At 41.2% G+C, this 16992-nt stretch overlaps 1 protein-coding gene across 1 annotated transcript in view; it reads left to right on the top strand.

Moving 5' to 3' along the window:
• Positions 1-16750, top strand: part of LOC130534076 (protein kinase C epsilon type-like) — a 27360-nt gene extending 10610 nt beyond the window's left edge. Inside the window, exons 3-15 of the mRNA XM_057047949.1 lie at positions 1225-1393; positions 1525-1559; positions 1683-1768; positions 1937-2069; positions 2152-2294; positions 2378-2489; positions 2569-2834; positions 2917-3090; positions 9494-9648; positions 12991-13129; positions 13302-13490; positions 14295-14441; positions 14608-16750. Of these exons, the coding sequence (XP_056903929.1) occupies positions 1225-1393; positions 1525-1559; positions 1683-1768; positions 1937-2069; positions 2152-2294; positions 2378-2489; positions 2569-2834; positions 2917-3090; positions 9494-9648; positions 12991-13129; positions 13302-13490; positions 14295-14441; positions 14608-14754 (1895 nt within the window). The 3' untranslated portion in view covers positions 14755-16750. The remainder of the gene's footprint in view (positions 1-1224; positions 1394-1524; positions 1560-1682; positions 1769-1936; positions 2070-2151; positions 2295-2377; positions 2490-2568; positions 2835-2916; positions 3091-9493; positions 9649-12990; positions 13130-13301; positions 13491-14294; positions 14442-14607) is intronic.
• The last annotated feature ends 242 nt before the right edge of the window (positions 16751-16992 follow it).

The following is a 16992-nucleotide window of genomic DNA, read 5'->3' as shown; positions in this document are numbered from 1 at the left end:
CACACACATGCATCCATGGAGTTACATATGTGTGCCACTTTTTTTTAATATCAATGTGTTTTCCTGGCTCTCGTCTAGTCACAGTCAGCATAATGAAAATAAATCTGTTTTATTTGCAGAGACTTCCCTGTTGTGGGTTCATGTTTCACGAATAAATCATCACACTGCCTTTGTGCTGTGCATCCTTATTCATCCGGGTCTTTAATATTTGGGGTCATGAGGGGAACGTCAGAGGACGAGCAGGTCTGTCAATGTGCCATGGCTGAACACCTCCCAGCTGACAACATCAAGGTCACTGATGTCTTTTGCCGGCCTTCAGGATGATTTCTGGTCCTGCTCAAGGTTTCTCCCTGCTGAAAGGGACTTCTCTGCTCTGTGGTCGGGCTCTAGCTTTCTGTAAAGCACTTAGAGACAATCTTGTAACTGGCAATAAAAATATATGATCCAATTTAAACTAAATCCAGAGGAAGGTCTTTAAAAAGCTGTTAGGTAGAGGACGTGTTAGTCTGCAGTAAAGAGTCCAATGAATCCCCCTCCCCCTTAACTGTCTTGTTTAGATCTGGCAGAGGTGAACATTAAAGGCCTCACTCAGACCAAATATCTCATAAACCAACCAACATTCTTATGTTCTTGGGCGTTGGCTGACACAACAGTATTTTAAAGGCTGTTAACGTATTAAGTCGCTTAAAATCTGATTAAAGTGTAGATTTACTGGGTGACTAATGGAAAGCAAATCTGCTGGAGTGTAAGAAACCAGTCAGGACCAGTGTTGTCTTTGGTTGCCGATGCTGTTTTGCCTTTAGATTTTAATTGCTTTATGAATTGTTTTCATACAGGGTGAATTAACACATCTGTGTATTTGTTTTTAAATCAAGGTTGCGATGGGGAGGAAGTCTGAATAGCTTTGTTTTTGCAAAAAATAAAACAATTTTTTTTAGGGATTTTAGTTTTAGAGGACATTTTGTTGACTTTATAAGTGGAACATGGCTACACTTAATTCAAAGGTGAACATATAATAATGATGATAACATTGTAATTTGCTAGAATAATGGTGACTTTCCGAAGGAAAAGGACTAAAAGCCAAAGAATATAATAACTTCTCTTCCTCACTTACAGACAGTCGACGCCATCTAGTGTCCGGAGGGCGTTACTGCACATTTTGATGACCAGGAACATCTTTAATCTTGTTTGCAAAAAAAATCTTCTGTGTACGTGTGTTTCCAGCTAGAGCAAGCTCCACCGAGAATGAAGAGCGTGTGTTTCGGCAGCGGATGCGTCCCCGGAAACGTCAGGGTGCCGTCCGCCGCAGGGTCCACCAAGTAAATGGCCACAAGTTCATGGCCACGTACCTGAGACAGCCCACGTACTGTTCCCACTGCAGGGACTTCATCTGGTAGGATAATAACATATACCCTAAGTAGGATGATTATCTAAAATTGGGTTTATATGGATATATTTTGAAATCTTTACCAACTCATTCCTATAAAAATACCTTTTTTTTTCCTTTCTTCCTCGTATTTTCAGGGGTGTCTTGGGAAAACAGGGCTACCAATGTCAAGGTAGTAGTGTGTTTAATAGGCATGTGTTATTGCAAGGTCATTTTGCATTACATAATGATAATAATCATTAATAAAAATAAGTCTTAATGTATTTCCTTTGCTTGCATACGTGATCTCCTGTAGTTTGCACCTGTGTGGTCCATAAGCGTTGCCATGAGCTGATCATCACCAAGTGTGCAGGGATGAAGAAGGAGGATGCAGGTGGCGAGGTGCTGATCTACATCTCTGCACATGCATCACTGCATTTGTACCTTCCAAGCGTCGATGTTCTGATTTAGACCGATAGCTTTGGGGATTAAAACCTCATTTCTAGAATAAAGGACAGATCTTTGGTTTCAGAAGGATCACACCCAGTGCTTACTTTTTTCTCGTTACAGTTAGTTGGATCTCAGAGGTTCAGCGTCAATGTTCCACACAAGTTTAGCATCCACAACTTTAAGGTTCTGACCTTCTGCGACCACTGTGGATCCCTGCTGTGGGGTCTGCTCCGACAGGGACTCCAGTGTAAAGGTCCGTATGTCTCCTGTCGGCTGTATGAGTCTCTGAACCTGACAACAAACCTGCTGAATCTGCTCTGTGATGCTTGTCTCAGTGTGCAAAGTGAATGTACACCGCCGCTGTGAGAGGAACGTAGCTCCTAACTGTGGCGTTGATGCCAGAGGAATCGCTAAAGTCCTCTCAGACCTCGGAGTTACGCCAGACAAGATTTTCAACAGCGCCCAGAGAAGAAAAAAGGTCAGTTATCGAATATTATGGATTGTTTTACACTCTATACTTTGCAAAAAAAACAAACTAAGGTGATCTCTTGTGTTTTTAAGACTTTTTCTCAACAGCTGCCTCAGGTTCAGGATCCCCAGCAGGTCTTATCAGGGACACCAAAACCTGAAGATGATCGTTCCAAGTCTGCCCCCACGTCACCATGTGAGCAAGGTAGCAGAAAAATCTGAAAGGCGTCTGTTTGATCCTCCCAAAAGAACAAGTAGACCAAATGGTTGTTATCTTTGTCAAGATGCCGCGGAGCTGGAAAACATCCGGAAGGTTCTCTCATTTGATCACCACGGTGAAGAGAAGAAAACGCACCCTCTCTCTGCAGCCTCGTCAGATGCGACCATCAGGGCGAAGAAGAGTGGGGAAGGGGGAAGTGGCGGGAGTGCTGCGGGTGAAGGAAGTCATGAAAATGGAGGCGTCAAGTGTCACATGGCTCCTGAAGTCAAAAGGATGGACTTGCAAGACTTTGTCTTCATCAAAGTTCTGGGAAAAGGCAGCTTTGGAAAGGTGAGTTTCGCCCTCCTGACACATGCTTGTAGCTCTGCATCACTAAAATAAAACCATATCCATAACCATATCACGTGACCAGGTGATGCTGGCAGAGCTGAAAGGCGGTGATGAGGTGTACGCCGTCAAAGTGCTGAAGAAAGACGTGATCCTGCAGGATGATGACGTGGACTGCACCCTCACTGAGAAACGGATCCTTGCCTTGGCCAGGAAACACCCCTACCTGACCCAGCTCTTCTGCTGCTTCCAGACTAAAGTAGGTACACACACGTTTGTGCGGATTCTCAGTCGTGCAGGTTGCGGCCGCCTCGTGCATTGAATCTTGAAGGTCAAGGCAGCTGATCCAGCTGTGAGGGACATTCAGTGTCCCGGCTTTCCTGTAGAGGGGCTTAACACCTTGAACATGTGCAAAGAGGGTGGATGGCCATGTTGACCCAACCCCACCATATTAAATCACCATAAGCTGGCATGATTATAGCGTTGAATAAGGTTGATGTTCCTCGTCAGATTCGTGAGACAGCATTGTCGTGTCTAACTCGGGCCCCTTAACCCTGTTTTAAATGTTTCGTCCAGTTTTATATTCATGCCATCTTCATGAACACTGCCAACTACAGTATCTCCTCTCTCAAGAAATGTGGCGTAATGCCTTATTCTGATGTAGCTACCCTCATTTATGATGCCATTAGCCTAAAAGAGTGAATATAAAGTAGTGTATTCAAAGGTCAGCGCAGTGAATGGCACAGACAGCGTTTCTTTCTGGGTGTTTTTTCCATGGAATTAGCCAAGCTTGTGTCTGATTGTGTTGGTTCAGAAATATTAGTGACGCTGGTGTTATTCATGCCACCAGGGGGCAGCACCGGTTTAGAATAAAACAATAGTCTGCATATTTAGTCCAAATATAGAAAAGGAAGAAGAATTGAGCCATTTAAGTACATCTTGTTTACGCCTTTAAATTATTTATATGTTCCTACGTTAAAAGGGAAATAAGTTCGTTAAATTCAAGTTAATGAATCATTTCCTTTAAAGGGGAGTATTTTTTTTGTCAAAAAGAGAAATTAATATGTAAAACCAAGTCTAGGTCTTTTATGTTAGCAATATTTAATATCAAGATATTGTAAGAAAAATAATAAATGCCTGTTCTATATTAAATCAGTTCTTTCCAATGCTATACATAACATACATTTAGAATTAAAGCTAAATAATACCACTTTATCTTAATGTAACATATAATTTGCCCCGACGTGCACATTTTGCAGGTCACTGCAAAATGTGATGATACAAATACCAACAGAGGCTTTTGTGTTTAATTCTAAAGAAGTCACAACACCTCACATGTCAGGGAACAATCTGTCCTCCTTTCAGCATTACACTGTTACATCTGGTGATTTACCTTATAAACCTCTGGAAAATCCACTGAAGCCTGTAGCTGCTCTGTCTTTCACACTATGATCTCCTCTAATTGTCTCAATTCTCCACCAACTTGTCCATTTACAGTGAGTAGACCATGGCACACAACACACACAAAGGCCAGGAAAGGCACACTGCTGGTGTTGACAGCTCCTTAAGTCTATACTGTATGTTTTGTCTATCCTATATTACATAAGTGCCCTTGTGTACATAGAGGTTCTGTATGTGGACGTGTGTGTGCTTGTGCATTTTCCAGTTGGACAACTTGCTGAAAGCGATGGTCTTGTGTTGCCATGGGGGCCTTTCACTGTAAACCTTACACTTCTAAGGGGACAGAGCTTTTTTTATTATTTAACCTTGTGGTCTGGCACAAGCCCCAGTATTCATCACACTCTACTACATCTAAGAATGTGCTGCAAATTTATCACAAAGGAAACTATTTATAATACTATTTATGCGCTGAATTAACTGTTGCAAAACCAGCATGAGGACTATCAGCTGACCCCTCCGCAGTTTTCTTTGATTCGTATTCAGCGGTCGAAGGCCACTGTTGGATTTCCAAGAGAAAGAGTTGAGTCCAGGTCGTTTGTTGTTGCAGACTGTCGTGTAGCGCCGAAGCCGCGATGGCGTCTCCCGTTCAATTTATTTATTCCTGCTTTTCTTTCACAACAAACACAAATATGTTCCTACAGGAAGGATAAGAATGAGTCGGGGAATAACAGACTGCACGGCGGTGCTCTCCGATGACATTCAAAAACTCTTGATACAGCAATCCTTCTTTTATTCTTTCAAAAATCTGCTGCATTTTGGGATCACACAGAACTTTGTTCACACACAATCATCGCATAGCCTTTCATTGACATAATACATTCCTCAGCTCCTTACACTGACCCTGACCCTTAACCCTAACCTAAACCCAATTCTAACCTCAACCCTAAAACAATGACTCACCCCAACCCAATTTACAGTATAAATTTCCCCCAAATTACCTCACTTTGCTAAAAGGGTGAGTATTTTGGTTCTCATTATGTAGCAAGTACAAAGAACACACACACATATACACACACACATATACACACACCACTACACACACACACACACTGCGCCCTGGTTCTCAGGTGTCCATGGGCGTGTGTTCTCGGCAAAACAAAAGGATTTTTTTGTGAGCTCTTACATAAGGACTTTGATTCTTATCAGGGACGTGATGCCTGTTCCAAACATTGTAGGACCCTCCACATCACCCGCCTCACACAGCTACACACACACCATACGTATACAAGCACACGCACACACACACTGGAGTCTGGATTCAAACTAATTACCGTAAAAAAGCCCACATACTGTAAATGTTATGTACGATGATTCCCTCCCCCCGGCTGAGCTCCTCTGCACTTCGCCTCTTGCGTAACACTGGACCTACTCGGCATTTGGCCAAGATGATGAATTGGCTCATCTAAGCATGAGAGCAGAGAGAAGACTCAGTTCAGATGCCAGAGCTCATAAATGACACCTCCAACTTTATATTTATATTTAACACTTTACATAACCACCATCAAAACACATACATGCAAATGTCACGGTAAGAATGAATAAAAATACAATCAGACAAGTAAATTCTTGGGAAAAATATCAGGTGGTTAATTGTATAGATGGATGCTAATTGCTAAAATGTGTACCGCATGAACTATCCACCTCATTTTATTTTTTTAAGTGGACTGTAGATCCCATAAACGAAGTTACTGATATCACTATACATGTACTCTGTATGACCTATGTCCTACCTACACACACTCCCTCCTTGTTCTTTTTAATCGACTGTGGGATCGCAGCCATTCCCCTATCAGCCTAATTACTGCAGAGAAATGTAAATAACATTATACAACAGTCGGACCTCCCCGCTCCACACAGCGGCAAAGTGGGGAGGTGAAGGCAGGGAAGGGGTGACTGAGAGAAGTAAAGCCTGCAGAATAATGATGATAAACAGGGAAGTCTCTCTGAATGGAGTGAAAGGGGTGATGATGAAAAGTGACATGAATGACGCGAGCAACAGGCCAGGTTTCCTGATGACAAACGAGCGTTTTTAATGACTTTAATCAGGTGAACATCAGAGAGCAGAGCACCCAGACATGCATTAAAGAACCTTTGTTGTTGTTTTGTGAGGACATTGTGAACCTGATGGACCAGCAACAGCATGGCGGCTGCATTTGAGGCAGGATTAGGTTACGTCTGTTCCTGTGTTACACAAACTCTCAAGAAAGACATGGTATTATTTTTCTTTTCTTTTTTAAGTAGCTCCAACTCCCAAAACTCCAAAAGGTTGCAGTCAGCATGTGCCTCCAGGGGTGTATCTCACTGTTTTCACAACAGCAGCACAACAGAAATGTAGAACATTACAGATTCACATCCTAACGTTTTTTCTTACTTGGTTGAATTCAAATTAATGAAGACATATCTAAAAATAACTAATAATTTCCCTGTTTGGTAATGGAGAACAGCTTAACACATGGCGGTTTCCAGTATAGCCCGCAGACACCTGGCTCTACTTGCCATTTTCTTGCATTCCTGTCGGCATTTCATGAGCGGCCAAATGGGCGTAAAATATAGTGTTTTGGAATATATGACATCATCCTTTTGTCTGGACTTGAATGTGAAAAATGTCAAGTTTGCATAAGCCCTCATGGCATTTTTTTTCATTAAAAAGGCTCAGTGTTTCAGAAAGATCAAAGATTTAAACTAAAGTTAAGTGCACAACCTCACAAAACAATTCTTTTGCACCCATAATATCAATATAAAAGACTTTATTATGCACACAATCTTTATTATGCACAAATCATCCATATGGTACATTCACTGCCGCCTTTAGTTTGAACATCAGGGCTCTGACAGATGTAAGCAGTGATTTTTGCTGTATCCAAAAATGTACGTGACTTTGATTACATATTGACTAGGCACTTTATATGATGATCATTGAGTCTCACTTGACAGTGCTGTAACAATCCCATATGACTGTCAATTTGCAGGGTTTGGATGAAATTGCGTCCATTCTTGCAACTGAGGCATCGGATGTGAGGGAACTGAGGTGTCCAGGCTGTAAAAACAAACACATTTATGTTACATCCTTGCATTTGAAAAGCCATCAAATGTGTGTAAGTGAAACTGAAGGAACACTAGCATCCTTATTATCATTGCTGCCTTCTTCTGAGTATGAAGGATAATAATCACTAAAATACTGTCGCTCTCTGAGAGTGCATATTAAGGGCCGCCACACAGGATATCACTTTCTCCTCCTAGATAAGCCAGCTTGCCCACTGAGCATTAAGGGTGCAGAACAGGGTATCATGTGACACCTGGCTGCTGAATGGATATGATCTGCCTGGTGGGGAGAGCCTTAGCCTCCTGCTCCCTCCATGTGATGGCTGCTCCATTACTAGTGGTTAGCCCTAGCTTTCAAGACTGTCAAGACTGTAATTGGAGGAAGGGAATATCCACAGGCCCAACAGAGGTGATCCCTTTCTATAACTCCAGCATTTATTAATGTTTGCATGCCCTAGTAGCAGGTTATAAAAGGTGCATGATGAGAAATGTCAGCATACATTACAGGGCGGCACTCATAGGCCATGTTATGTGAAACGCATAAACACAGTGGTCAGATAACATCAAGACATTATTGTCTATACAGTTAGATTGTGTGTGTGTGTGTGTGCGTGTGTGTGTGTGTGTGTGTGTTTGCATTTGTAATTACTCACAGGAAATGTTTATTCATGTTTGATTGGGTGGGACCAGACTGGACTCTGGGTACATTTAAACAAACTATTTCAACATCCTGTTTAAAGTTGCTTTCAGGAGGAGAAGCGATTGAGAAAAAAAAATCACTGAGGTGGACTTGCGGGCACTTATGTAAGATCCCATCCTGAGGCCCCTTCAAACTGATACTGAAGTGGAGAAATGAAGCGCGAGGCACTCTTTGAAATCCTTCTTCCACCTTTCCATTATTTTCTTTTATTTAAATGACTGCACTAATGTTCACTCATCTTGTTCAAACACACATTAGCCATCCAGATTAAATCTAAAATTAAACTCTGAAACAATCCTGACACCGATCTACATGATTGCCATGTGTATTGTTGTTGTTGCCTCTGTCCAAATTGCACTTGTCATTTGAGTCCAATTATATCAGATTGATTTATTTTAAGAAGAAGCTGTAGAGGTTGTACGTATAATTTAATAAGTTGTTGATAATGGGGAAACTAAAAACCACCAAAATCAAACAGGAAGTGACATTTCAGCTAAAATCAGATGACTTCTGAGAATAACTGTTGAGCTGAGGAGTTCCAAAAGCTCCTGAATGTGTGGACTGATGCCAAAATAACAGCTCCAGGGGATTGTGGGGGCTTTGTGTTTGTCGTTGGAACCTCCAGCCCCTACTCATCTACTGCAGGTACCGTTTGCTGCATGTGTATAGTGACAGATCCAAAAACTGGAGCTCCTGTTGAAAGACTACATGACAGTGCTTTGATAGTTCAAACAATAGTTGCGTTCCATCCATGTTTCCACATTTCCTGAAAGTGAACATCTTAAACAGGAACTTTTGTCCACGTGCTCCCTCACATACATACATGCAGGTGTTGATATACAACATGAGTGAATGTCACCGTATGCTTTAACCCTGAGGGCTCACACAATGACCTGCAAGGCTCAGCTCTTGGTGTCTTTATACAGAGCTGTTTATAACCCAACGCCTCCCCTTTTTTCTCCCTTTAATTTTCATAAGAAGAAAGGGATCTGGCTGGAATTCAGGAAGGGGGCCATTTCAATACCAAGAGAATGGAACCCAGAGGGTGCGGTATAGATTGTTTTCTTATAGTGTGCACATTAGGGAAATTAGTCTTACATAACTCATTAGACTTTCATTTGTGCTTTTGCCTAAAAAAAGCAGAAAAGACATTTTTGGGGGGATAAAGACGGAAAGAAGCTTATGTACAAAATGAAAATGAATGAGGCCAAGTATTTGTTTTGAATAAAAGTGGTTGTTTCTTTATCGAATCCCCATCAATAACCTTTTAAGAGGCTTTTCAAAATGTAAGTGTTGGATAACAGCAATTAAACCACAGTGCATCAAAAACTAAGAGCTGTAATTGACCGTAACATTTCAGTATTATTTTAATTTTATTTTAAGAAGGGACCACAGCTTTGGATCTGACCCAGAAATGGTAAACAGGCTCCGCTGACTCCGGCTCTACTTTGCTCTACAGGACCGGTTGTTCTTTGTGATGGAGTATGTCAACGGAGGCGACCTGATGTTTCAGATTCAACGCTCGAGGAAGTTTGACGAGGCGCGGTCCCGCTTTTATGCTGCCGAGGTCACGTCGGCTTTGATGTTCCTGCACCGACATGGGGTCATTTACAGGTAACTGCTTCAACAACACTGCTGTCGAACCGTTTCTCTCCAACCATGGAATAAAATCCAGTCGTGCAGACATGCAGACTCAGACTGTAAACATTGAAAGGTATCGCAGCTGTTGTCTGTGTCTAACCACCTCTTTGATTGTTCAAAGTGAATGTTGCTCATTTAAAGGATACCGAGTCTTGACACAACTGATCCCATTAAAGATTTCAGTGGGAGATGGAGCATCGGATAAAGCTTGACTTTGGAACCCAATTTGATGCTTTGGGCCTGTTGTGTAACGTTTCCTTCGCAGCCAAAAATGGCCCAAACATGTGCGGGTCGAGATTACCTCACTGCTCTTCCCCTGTAGCTCCCATTATACGTCTGCACGCTCATCAGTCATAATATCATTGTCAGCTAATCACAAACACACAGCTGGTCCCAGGAAAGCAACTCGATACCTAGATCACAACACCATTGTGACGGACAGAATGTCGCTGCAGATTCAGGCTGTTTGTCACCAAAAATAGCTGTAAATAATTCTTTTGGTGGGGTTTTGTCTGAGGTCTCACTGCATGTTTATAAGCTCTTGTCCTGCGATTGCTCAGCGTATACTTGGCATGTTCTGTATAACACACACACACACACATACACACACACACATGCACATACAGATGATGTGCAGTTTAGTTGTGATTAAATTACTCCTTTATGTCATGCCTCATCGGTCATGACTAATAATGTCATTTACCAACACTGTTTAGACAGTGAATACACTTGCAAGGTTTACTGGTCTTACTGGAAGTGCAAAATCACACCTATTCATTCTTAAGTCATGGTTGATTTGACTCATTTACCTCTCTCTCTCTCTCTCTCTCTCTCTCTGTGTGTCTCCCATTCTCTTTTTCTGTGCCTCTCTTGTTTACTTACCACCCAAAGATGAACAACAAGTGTTATGGGAACATCATGTCCCAATTCCTTTTTTCCGCCCCCACCAGACTCGGCCTCATCCCTCTTTTCTTTTTTTTTCTTACCCAAATGACACTCATCCCATCAGTTCCCATCAGCAGCTTCCACGTCAAGGTCATCATTCCTTTAAAGAAAATGTTGTCTTTCTCTTTAGTTTAAACTGACTGAAGTCTGCATGAGACCACAGAAGAAGCAATGTTTTGCTACGGTGCTGCAGGTTCAGGCCAGTTTCCAGGCAGGGACATGTTTAAACACACTAATCAATAGAACAGGAAGAAGTTAAAAAATGTTAATTAAACATAGCTCCTAATGTGCAGCAGCATCTGTTATTAACTTTACATTAGAAGCTGTTGTCTGAGTTTTGCTTTGCAAAAATTAGGGGTAAAATCTTCCCTGAAATGCTTTGAGTTTTATTAGTCCACCTGTAAATATGCAGTTTATATAAGTAAGAGCAAAGGTGTATGCTGAAGATGGTCACAGACCAGCTCTGGTCCTAACATTGGACATAACATTTCTATATTTGATATTAATGTTCTCTTGTTCTTTTCTATTTTGTGCTATATGTCTAAATATAACGGATAGAAAGAATGCAAGAGAGGCAGAGAGAGAGAAAAGAGAGCGAGGGGTTAGCAGTCATAGAGCACAGGGGTTGCCATTTAGGACGTAATGGAAAAAGCACTCTAGATTAAACAGCAACACAGGAAATGCTCTCAATTGAGCTTGATTTTGTGTGTGTGCATGTGTGTTTGTGCGAGACTGATAATTTATCTTCTATATTCATTTATATTCTATTTTAAAATGTGTTTAAGTGTATTATACTTATCTAACCCTTTAAGTTAGGTTGTCTATGTTTTCTTAGTGTGTTGTGATCTTTTATGCATCGGAAATGTGTGTATTATGTGCTTAAAACAGCCTTTGTGGGTGTGAAAGCTCATTTTGCTCACACATCAAATCCTACTGAAACCTACTTTGATTTTTCATTTTAAGCTGTACAAATACAACTGACCTGACCAGTTCTGTCAGGATTAGGACAGAATGCACAGTAAGGCTCCAACTCTAGAAATCCAACCGAACACAAAGAACCTGAATCACCTACTTTGGGATGATTTGATTCTATTTAATCTCCTTGACAGAGATCATTGGCTGCTGTTGAGGGAACATTTTCATATGTATAAATTTCGTTCCATTAGTGCAGCTGAACACCAGCGATATTAAATTTTCCCTTTTCAGGTGATATGTAATGCAGAGATTAACATCAGCAGCCATTTACATTTATTTCCACAATAATTACATTCAGGTGATATTTCTGTTGCCCTGCTGCAGGCATGCAGGCCAGAGTTAATGTGCTGAGAGTTGCCCAGAGGCGAAATATCCAAGGTTACGAGCTGTCCAGCTCACTTATCTCCTTTTTACACCATCTGGGATCTTTAACTTGATGTAAAACCCCAAGCGTGCTTAATTCTCTCAAATCTCAGCAAAAATAACACGGAAAATGGTTGGGAATACACTTTCTTTTAACTAAGGCATCATTGAAAACACTGAGCTGATTCGAATAATGAAAGAATCTTTTCTAGCTCTAAATCAAACACAAGAAGGATGAGTTGTGACGTGCATTCACACGCCATTCACGTGACCTAAAAAATGAAATACTTACAACACTGATTCATTAAAAAAAAAAACTCAAGACACAAGATCTACAATCTTTGGCCGATTTAAAATTAGGATCAAGCTCATAATAAAGTTCATTTGTGTGCATTTGGTATTATTTGTTGTATTATTTCAGTATTAACCGCACTTTAATTCTTAAGCCGTCTGTACTTCACCCAATGACCCGTCCAGGAAAGGCATGATGGGACAACAACCCTTTCAACAGTAAATCACAGCAGCGCTCAGGCCGAGTTTATTTTGAAGCCTTGCAAAAAAAAAAGAACAGTTGCATAAGGCGTACATGCACACACACGATGTGCAACGTGTTCTCCCCGATCTGTCAGGGTGGCGGGGTCTTAACAACAGCTCCGTGTTGAACGGTTGCATTGGCTACATGGATGAAATGTTGACATTTTTGTAGCGATCAACCATCAAGCCCAGAGTGGCTGCATTCATGACCAACCCTGTCATCGTTCAACACTGCCGCTTTTATCTCAGAGTCCTCCCTCTATCTCCTTCCATCATAAAACCATCCATTTTAGCTTTTCCCCTGCCTCCATCTTTGCCCTCCGTCAGTTTGTTAATCACCCGTTAAAACACTGTTTTCGACTGTCTTGAACAGTATTAATTGCGCAAAAGCTGTGAACCAATACACTGAAACATTTTAAATAAATAGTCTGTATGTTTGTGCATTTAATCCAAATTCCTGTTGCTGGTGCACACGTACATTTTCCTCTTGCTCTGCAGGGACTTGAAGCTGGACAACATCCTGCTGGATGCAGACGGCCACTGTAAGCTGGCAGACTTTGGGATGTGCAAGGAAGGTATCCTCAACGGTGTCACCACCACCACCTTCTGCGGGACGCCAGATTACATTGCGCCCGAGGTGACCTCATACGCACAGTCATGCACCCATAGCTGACGCGTCCACGTGGAGCACTCATTTGGAAAGATTAGATTCATCTTTGATTTGAGGCAGTTTAATGGAAAATTGTTAATGAATCAGTGCCTCAAATGGATATTTATTGTTATTTTTTATCCCATAAATGTGCCAACAGATCCTTCAAGAGCTGGATTATGGCCCATCAGTGGACTGGTGGGCTTTGGGAGTACTGATGTATGAAATGATGGCGGGACAGCCACCTTTTGAGGCTGACAATGAAGATGACCTTTTTGAGTCCATCCTACACGATGATGTCCTTTACCCCGTCTGGCTCAGCAAGGAAGCCGTGTCCATTCTCAAGGCGGTCAGTCTTCAGACATTATCTGCGCTGCTTTATCATTTATAAGGAGCTATCGCGGCCTAAAAGTCTTTGTTTGAGATGAAGTTCAAAAGTCACAGCATGGCATGATTTACCATAATAACCTCCTGTTGTCCTGCCTATGCTGGGTAAGCCTGAAGTCTGCCTATTACTGCAAATTTGACAGATTACAATCTGATATCTTGAAAACGTTAACCTGCTTGGCGTTTTGAAATTTAGAATTCTTTCAGCTGTCCTCTAGAGCCTTTATTGACCATGGCCACTTGATGTTGGCCAGTCATAGGGTGTAAAAACTCATAAATCTCTGCCTCTTTTGAATGTTTTCTCAATGTACATTTGAGTGGTGGGACTACAGTTCCCTTTCTCACATGTGGACGAGTGTTTCCTGATTCTACAGCGGAAGCTCTGGCTTATTCTCCCTGTTTCATTTCACAATATTTTTATTTATGCATAAAGTGAAACATTGTTTGTTTGTTCTTTTCATTTCCCATGACAGGCTTTGTGTTTAATTTGGCTACCAGTGCAATTCATTTTGCAAGGTCTTGTGGGAAATGTTTTTATGTTCTAGAATGTCTTGGACTGTGAACAGTCAGTGTGCTGGTGGCTCTGATTGGTCGTGTCAACTAGTGGAGGGACCTAAGGTCACATGATAAACTCAGCACAATGGCAGAGCAGAGTCTCTTCAGTGCTTCTGGAGCTCACAAACTTCAAAAAAATGTAGCTGTTGTCCACAGATAAAATGCTAAAGCCTAAAAAAATGTTTCTAATTGTCCTCTTTTAAACTTTAAGTTCATGACGAAGAGTCCGAACAAACGTTTGGGGTGCGTTGTGGCTCAGGGACTGGAAGAGGCCATCAAGCTTCACCGCTTCTTCCGAGAGATTGACTGGACGCTGTTGGAGCAGAGGAAGATCAGACCACCTTTCAAACCGCGCATCGTGAGTTTGCACGCCCATCGGCACCATCTCGTGCACGCAAAAGGCTGCGGCTAAACGCTAACACTGCTACTGTCGTGTTACCAGATTGTGCTGCACATGTTTCAACTGCTGCCTTGTTCTCAGAACTAAAAAAGACACATTTTTCACATTTTGTTGTCATTTCCAGAAAACCAAAAGGGATGTGAATAACTTTGACCAGGATTTCACGCGCGAAGAGCCTGTCCTGACACCAGTGGACCACAGTATAATCAAACAGATCAACCAAGATGAGTTTAAAGGATTTTCCTACTTTGGGGACAACACTTTGTCCTAAACAAACACATTGACACGAGTCCATTTCTGCACCAACATAAACACACCTGAACGTCTTCAGTGCAGGAGGCAGTATAAAAAACCCGAATGCGAGCTGCTGGACTTTTTCAGACTGACCATTTGCAGTGGGCTTGCGCCCTTGTTTGTCCAGATGTTTCCAAATGTGATACGGGCCAATTAAGTGTTCTGAGAGGTGATTTCATGAAATATGTGTGCAGAAACATTTGCTGTGCGTGCATATGTGTGTGTGTGTGTTCAGGGTTGCATGTATACAAAGTTGTCATTTTTGTGCTGACCCGTGTCCAAAGATGTTGCTTCTTCCATTAATATGTATGTGACTGGAGAAATAAATGATTGTAAATGTGGGGTTAAAAGGTTGACGTTACTGAAATGGTTGCTGAAGGAATTCTTTTCCCCATGCTTGTACTCTTGTTCAGTCGGCACACTGATGTTCCTGTCCAAGTATTCAAAACCAAAGGGTACCATTAGCTTCTATCCTTCTTAGCTTCCAGCTGGAGTGTCGATATTTAAGACTTTCCCCTCCAGAGTTTTCAGTGTCAAAGTTAACTTATTTATGAACACGGTTAGAAATTGATTTTTCCCAGTAGGGGTTTCATCTGTTATAATAGGTCAAAGGTTACAATGAGTAACCCGAGTTTCCCACAAACCAGTCGTGGATTGATGCCAAATCTGGACCCATCAGGGGCTCACTATGAAGGTCATTTAGTCATTGTTAGTGAAGATCTGTGTACCTTCTGTAATGTAATGTCTTGTCTTGAAAGATCAACTCCTTATATCCTGAAATGTGGAACTGTACTGTATACGCGTCTACAGTCGGACATTTTGGATTGCACACAGATGTGTGATTGTCTTACACTGAGTGTACATACATCATAATGTGTAACATTTTTTTTGTCTAGTTCATGATTGTTATTTCACTAGCTTGTCTGTTTTTTGTTTTGTTTTTTTTGTTGCTGAGCTGCAGACCTTGTGCACTGATGTGATGCTCGCCTGTTGCATATATTTGTGCGGCAGGTTCAATTTGAAGACACCGATGCAACGGCAAACAAAGACCATCTGCTGCCTCAGCTCAGCAGCGCTTGGTACACCCCACCGAGAAGAACCGAGAGCCAAATCAATTTTGACGTGAGACGCCATTGTTAGAGGAAACATCTGGAAATGTCTCCGTAGCAGCAATCACATGTGAAACATTTTCAATGTAAATATTATCGAAATAACGCACATTGCACTCTTACTCCTATGTAAGTTGCTGTATTAATAGATTTGACCTAAAATAAATTACAGTTTTCCAAATTGAATTAATAAACTTCCACAAGGATGGTGCAGATTATAGAAATGCTGCATTATTTCATTTTTACATTCTGATGTGACCTTTTTGATAGCATGTGTATTTGAACATTTTGTTTGCTTACTATTTATGTCTATCACTAAAAGGCCTTGTTTGCTTTTCCTTCCTGACAATAGATTTGCTGTAGGCCGACATTCCCTTAAAGCATGTGCTGACATCGGAATCCTCCTGTATGTACTCTCCTCTCAGTGTGTCTCCTGTTGCATCTTTTTAAAATTAAAAATATAACATAAAATGGTATTTAAAAAACAAAAAAATGCTGTAAATTCTAAATGTGACGTCCTCATTAACTGTCTCTTACAGCGTGCGTGAAACGTTCAGTTTTCAGGTATTAATCTCACGGTGAAGGTCGACACAGTGGCACTGATGGTGGTTTAAGTGATGAAACTGTGTTAGGGTTTCATTTTTTAACAGTTTGCATCTTTACCTGTAATGGTTGATTTGGTCTTTTTTTATCCAACCCTTGCATCTGTGAAGATGTTTTTTCTTTGTTCAAGCATTTGTGTCTCTGTTTTTACAATTGTTTTTGCACAAATGTGCCAAATGTACTGTATTTAAAAGATGTGAATGTGTTTTTGGATATATTTCTTTTGAACCCAATTAAATGTTATGCCATCTGAAAGAAGAATCAATAGAGTGCTTTATATTTGCATTTGAAAACTTGACATGATAAAAATATAACACTATACACATTCAATAAAGTTGCCTTTATGGTAGGTTTCCAAGTGATGTCAAGCAGACGACCCTCCAGAATGGCCAAAATGTTCCCATGTGGTGACTTTTTCCTTAAAACCCGACTGAGGGATTTTATTTTATTTTTTTAGAATTTATTGGAATATCCTAATGTGTATTCATGCTGGGATTTTGGAA

Source organism: Takifugu flavidus, chromosome 11, assembly GCF_003711565.1.
Source record: "Takifugu flavidus isolate HTHZ2018 chromosome 11, ASM371156v2, whole genome shotgun sequence".
Classification (NCBI taxonomy): domain Eukaryota; kingdom Metazoa; phylum Chordata; class Actinopteri; order Tetraodontiformes; family Tetraodontidae; genus Takifugu; species Takifugu flavidus.
The sequence above is the reverse complement of the archived record's forward strand: the minus strand, read 5'-3'. Positions and strand labels throughout refer to the sequence as shown.